This window comes from Limulus polyphemus, unplaced genomic scaffold (genome assembly GCF_000517525.1).
Source record: "Limulus polyphemus unplaced genomic scaffold, Limulus_polyphemus-2.1.2 Scaffold5130, whole genome shotgun sequence".
Taxonomy (NCBI): domain Eukaryota; kingdom Metazoa; phylum Arthropoda; class Merostomata; order Xiphosura; family Limulidae; genus Limulus; species Limulus polyphemus.
In genome coordinates, this window is record NW_013670740.1 from 30,525 (window position 1) to 35,958 (window position 5,434).

Below are 5,434 nucleotides of genomic sequence, written 5' to 3' on the forward strand. Positions count from 1 at the left end.
AAGATTCTTTGTAGGTTTATCCTCGCAATATGTTTGCATCATTAGTTGCCCATCCCGGACTGTACTCACCCATGGACTACATGGGTAAAGCAGAAGGTGATAGCTGCCCATCCCTGCCATGTCTTGTACTGAATAAATCAGCGTGGTCTGCTTTTCAAAATAGGGTTTCGAGGTCACCAGTTCACTGCCTCAGGTGTTGTTGTTCTTCCAGACCCTCCACCAAGCTTTCTTCCCCCTTTTCTTTTAGTGAAATTTGAGAGTCCTTACCACTTTCCAGTTCCAAGCTGCTGGGGTGGTGAATGATGGAGGCATCCTCCTGAATGAGATAATGAGAAACAGTATATAAACTAAACCATTTAGTTGAGAGTAGAGCAGTGGTATTCTGTGGTGTAGATGATGAGTTGTCCTCCATTTTATATCTTGAGAGTGAGCTATCAAGATTGCAGTTCACTCCTTTGATTGGGATCCCTCATCCTACCCCATGTGGATGTCAGTTCCCAGTGGCTGGATTTTTGGATTTATAGCTGAACTAATCAACATAAGTCTTCACACATGTATTACAAATGTCTCTATTCCCTCACTCAATTATACTCGTGTTACTCCATCCGTGTTTTGGGTCATGGCGGAGGTACTTGCAGATTAATCTGGTTCTTCCCCTTACACTATCCTTTGATGTCCGTATCATTCCGATGATGTTACTGCACTTTGGGCGGTTACTATCATTTTTATTTTGAGTGAGATGGTTTACATTATACAGACATCTTTTCGATGCCAGATGTCGGATTGATAAATCAATTTCTCACATTACTATCATGTGTCCCTTCATAGGTGGAGGGTACGAGATTCCCTCTGGTCTTATGAACTCGAGGTGAAGATGGTCCTCCTTCATACCCTCACCTGATGGCTGGGTATAGATAGTAGTCGACTTGCCAGCAGTATGATCCTTTTTCCTACCCCCACATAGATGCCAGTTCCAAATGGCCAGGTTTTGAACTGTAGTTGACTTACTGACAGTATGATCCTCATCCTACACCACGTGAATGCCAGTTCCTGGCAGTCTGGATCTTGGATGTAGTTAACTTACCATGTATGGTCTGTTGCACCCTAGCCACTCTACACCTGAAGACACATCCTCTTACTCACACCCACATTTATGTATTGTGGGATTGAGAATCATGTATCATGTGGTTTGGATCCCTATCCAATCATAGTTCTCTCCCTATTGGATGTGCTACTCCCTATTCCCAGCCATATCTGTGACACTATTTTCTACACTGGGTGAAGAGTATACTTGGTACAGAAGTGGTGCAGTCTCCCAAGTACGATCTTTGACTACAAAGATCTCCTTTTTGGGAATGTCCTTCGGATGCTTCTCACACCGGTTCCTCCATCTATTCAATGTGAAATTTGAGCTATTTATGTGAGAAGAGGTAATGTACTGTATCAGAAGTTATGATTTTCCTATACTTACCACTTACAACCCTTCCTCCCCACTGAAAATCGGTGCTTCCATTTTCTTCCAAAACTCGAAGTAACAGTTTGGTAGAATTGAATAGTCACATGCGTCAAGAGAGTCTGTCGCACTCTTATTAGTGGAGAATTGTTGCATGATGATTTGCATGCAAGACACATTGGAATCAGTCAGTTGGAAGGAAGCTTCAAGGCTTGTGGCATGTGCCAAGATATTTTTCATATAAAGGGCAGTACTGAACGAGAATAACTATTTATGTGAGAAGAGGTAAGTAGTATCAGATATACATTTTCAATGTAGGAAAATTGTAACTTTCAAGTAGTTAACTGTGATGATATCATTGGTAAATTTAAAATATTTATTGATGTGGCCAAAAAGGGTGGATCATTCAGCAGCTTTATCAAATGACAGGACAGGTTAGACACCTTTTTCCATGAGAGGATGGTAGATAAAAGAAGATACTTTCATGCTTGGAGATACATCATGGGATGTAAACAAAGTCAAAATAACAGAAAAAAATAATTATGATGGTAAGTAGTACTTATCATGACAAATTTTTGTACCTTGATGATGATGAGGAGGTAGGGAAATAAAGTGCAAGGAAGGTGTTGAAGAAATCAACAAAATGTGCTACCTTGTAAAAATACATCAGCAGATAGATACACTCTGAAAGGTAAGACATCATTAGTGCTCAAAGACTCAACAATAAAAAAAAGGAACTGTTTTGCTTGTTCAGCTTTGGTTTAAGTCTTTTAATTAATTGACTTTTCTTTATTCACATTTCTTATTCAGTGTTGGCCTTAGCTAGGATTTCAAATTGTTTGAAAATTGCTATTTTCAAATATTTTCATTTGTTGAAGTTCATATAGTTATTTTAAAACCATAGAATGAAAATTGTGTATGATGTCTTATTCTCATATTTATGATGTCAATGTGTTAAATTATTTCAAACTGCCTGAGTAATATGTACCATTCACAGTACAATTTAGAACATCATAAACTTTATTTAGTGTCAAAATAATAGTTGTAACTTTATTCTTTGTCCTCCATTAGGTCAACAGTAAATTTATGAACTTAAAACATTTAAATCTGAGGTTTGATACTCCTCAGTAAACAGGGCATGTATGGCCCATTGTGTAGCTTTGTGTTTAAACAACAACAATAATTATCCTTAAATTTTTGGTAATCATTTTATTGCTGATGTGTTTTTCAGATGCATTCCAAGGGTCTTAAACTTGGTATTTACCAAGACTTTGGAACTTACACCTGCATGGGATATCCTGGCATCGTAAATTACATGGAACAAGATGCCAAGACATTTGCTGAGTGGGGAGTGGACATGTTGAAGCTTGATGGTTGTCATTCACATCCTAAAGACATGGATAAAGGTAAACAAAAATTTCATCTTGATCAACATCAAGAACAGTGTCCTCGCTATAGTAGGCTGGTCTAAAATCTCTTCTGCTAGTCATGGCAGGTCCTTTTTCATCAGCCCATTGGTTTGAAGATTCAAGGTTAATTGTCATTCCAGAACATTCCTTATCTTCTAGTTTGTGAACAGAAAGTGTTTCTTAATTTTTTGCAAGAAACTAGGCTTAGATTAGAGTCTACTCTCAAGTTTGAAAACAAAATAAATACATGTGATTAAAAGTTAACTCAGTCTCTGAAGACTTAGAGGCTAAGCAATCAATTGTAGATTAAATGTCACGGTCTATCAAGTTTCAAGCAGACCTTTACCATGAAAAAGCCATTGAATTGGATGAAGTACATGACACCTTAGATTGGGAATGGTGAATGCATTCACCCCTCTACTGCAATAATGCATTTGTCCCAACTAATAGAGAACCTACATAGCTTCTATGAGACATTACACACATGACTGCATGAGTGGGCTTACCAGTCAGCAACTATGGCTACCTAACCTAATTAATATTGTCTAGGTATTTAATTAACATGTGACATACCATCACATATTAATTATACATTATTATTCAGTGAACTAACTGATTATCTGTTTATTTGCTAATTTCATTTCTTCAGTAAAATTTACATTTTAGTGAAGAAAAGATGATCAAATGATTTAGAGGCTTAATCTATTTGATTCTCTACACCAGCTGTAACAGCTTAGTTTCTTAGTTTACAGCTTATAAGTGATGCTTGGAACATTTGCTATACCACCACAATTAATTATCCATTATTATTTAGCAGTCTAATTAATTGTTTACTTATTTGTTAATTTTTAAGTCCTCTGATACAGCATATGTGCTGCTGCTAATACTCTACACTACTTGTAAATTTCAACCTGTGTTTCTCAAGTACTCTGTAAGGCTTTTGAGCTATGAGTGTCTTATGCTTTACCATATCCGTACATCTCCAGGAAATATATCTGTATACTCATTTATAGGTGTGATATCATTGACACCAATTATCTTAAGGTGTTTTGTTTTTACTGGCTATCTTTGGTCCTAGTGGATGCCACATTTTTTTTTCGTTGTTGTTTCCACCATATTCCAAGTGGGCTTACTTTTTATGTCTCACCTCTTCTCATGCTTCTTCCAGTGCAAAGTCTTGCTTCTGATAATTATTTTCCAGATTTTACTACTTGCTGAGATAAATCCTAATCTTTTGCAGTTCTAATATTTTGTTTTCTTCTGCTTCTCATATTTCTGTCTATGTCTGTGGAAGGTTTATGATATCCAGGACAAGGAAAATCCTTAACAAAATGACCTTATTTTAAGCAAGTGAATCATAAAATTCATCCGAACTAGTCATTAACTTTTCCATGGGAACGATGTTGCCACTCTGAGTGAAATTGACGGTTATCTGTTCAGAACACGTTATACAATATGCCATTTGATAGATGAAAACCTTGACTTTCTATATAATGAAACGTAAGTGAGAACTATCAACGAATTGTGAAAGAGAGGATGTGACAAGTGGGTGAGGTAGGAGGGTCTGATTTCCTATTTGATAGCTCTGTAACCAAACAAAATTGAAGGCTATAGAAATTATGGTCTGTTTGAGCAATAATGATTTTATAAAGAGTATTTTATATTTGATTTCGTACATTTCGAGAGGTGATGGATAAAATAGGGATGATAACATGCTAAGACAAAATGTGTCACGTGTGTCGCAATATTGGAAATTCAGGATTTTTTATTTATTTCCTTGTAGAATTAAGAACTTAAAACTTGTATACTATTAAAATATGGATTATTAACTGCAGTTTTATGCTATTCTAATTGATATAATATAAACAAAAAGTAGTTTAATAAAATTTTGAATGTAAGACACTAAAACTTTGTGTCATGCGCAGTAAAGTGCACCCGGGCTGATAGGGTTAAAAAGAAGTGTATGAACTAAAATGTTATCAAAAAGATTATATTAAAAAAGAATCATCACAAAGTAACGTTGGCATAGTTAGAAAGCCAGTAAAATTTTTAGAAGTAAGTGAATTTGTCTACTTTTTGCATGATATTAGTCTATATTCTTTGGTGTATTATTTAATTAAATATACATTGTTAAGTGCTTTACTATAATCACTAAAAAAATTAGGCTTAACTCTCCTCGACAATCGAAAGCAAGAAAAAAGAAGATGGGTAAGTACTTTATTTCTTGTTTTTCATATTATTCATATTATAAAAGTAACTAAAATTAAAAGTATGGATCTTTTTAAGTTATTTAAGACTAGATTAGGTAAAATAAGTAATAATAATAATTTAATTAAAATGGTTCATGAGGCATGCACTCGAGCAGCTCATGGGTAATGTAATTCGATAGCATAACGTGAGTTGCACGTTCCCAGAGTGATTTACAACTTATAATGGCAGGGTTAGCAGTTAGACACAGTTTAAAGGGCAATAAAACAATAAAATTTAATTGTAAATAGATGTATAATGTTCCGAAGAAAGAGCTACTTAGGATAAACAAATGTAGTTTCAGGTTACAATTTGAAGTCATTCA

The 5,434-nt window shown here is 35.3% G+C and overlaps 1 protein-coding gene and 1 long non-coding RNA gene across 8 annotated transcripts in view; one reads left to right on the forward strand and one right to left on the reverse strand.

Moving 5' to 3' along the window:
• The window catches only part of LOC111089059, a 35,962-nt gene that overhangs the window by 28,385 nt on the left and 2,143 nt on the right, over positions 1–5,434 (reverse strand). The gene's annotated exons all lie outside the window — the stretch shown is intronic.
• Positions 1–5,434, forward strand: part of LOC106472165 (alpha-N-acetylgalactosaminidase-like) — a 42,911-nt gene that overhangs the window by 22,670 nt on the left and 14,807 nt on the right. For all 7 annotated transcript variants that reach the window (XM_022400769.1, XM_022400766.1, XM_022400768.1 and 4 more), the window contains exon 4: positions 2,685–2,859. In XM_022400769.1, coding sequence (XP_022256477.1) covers positions 2,685–2,859 — 175 coding nt within the window. The remainder of the gene's footprint in view (positions 1–2,684; positions 2,860–5,434) is intronic.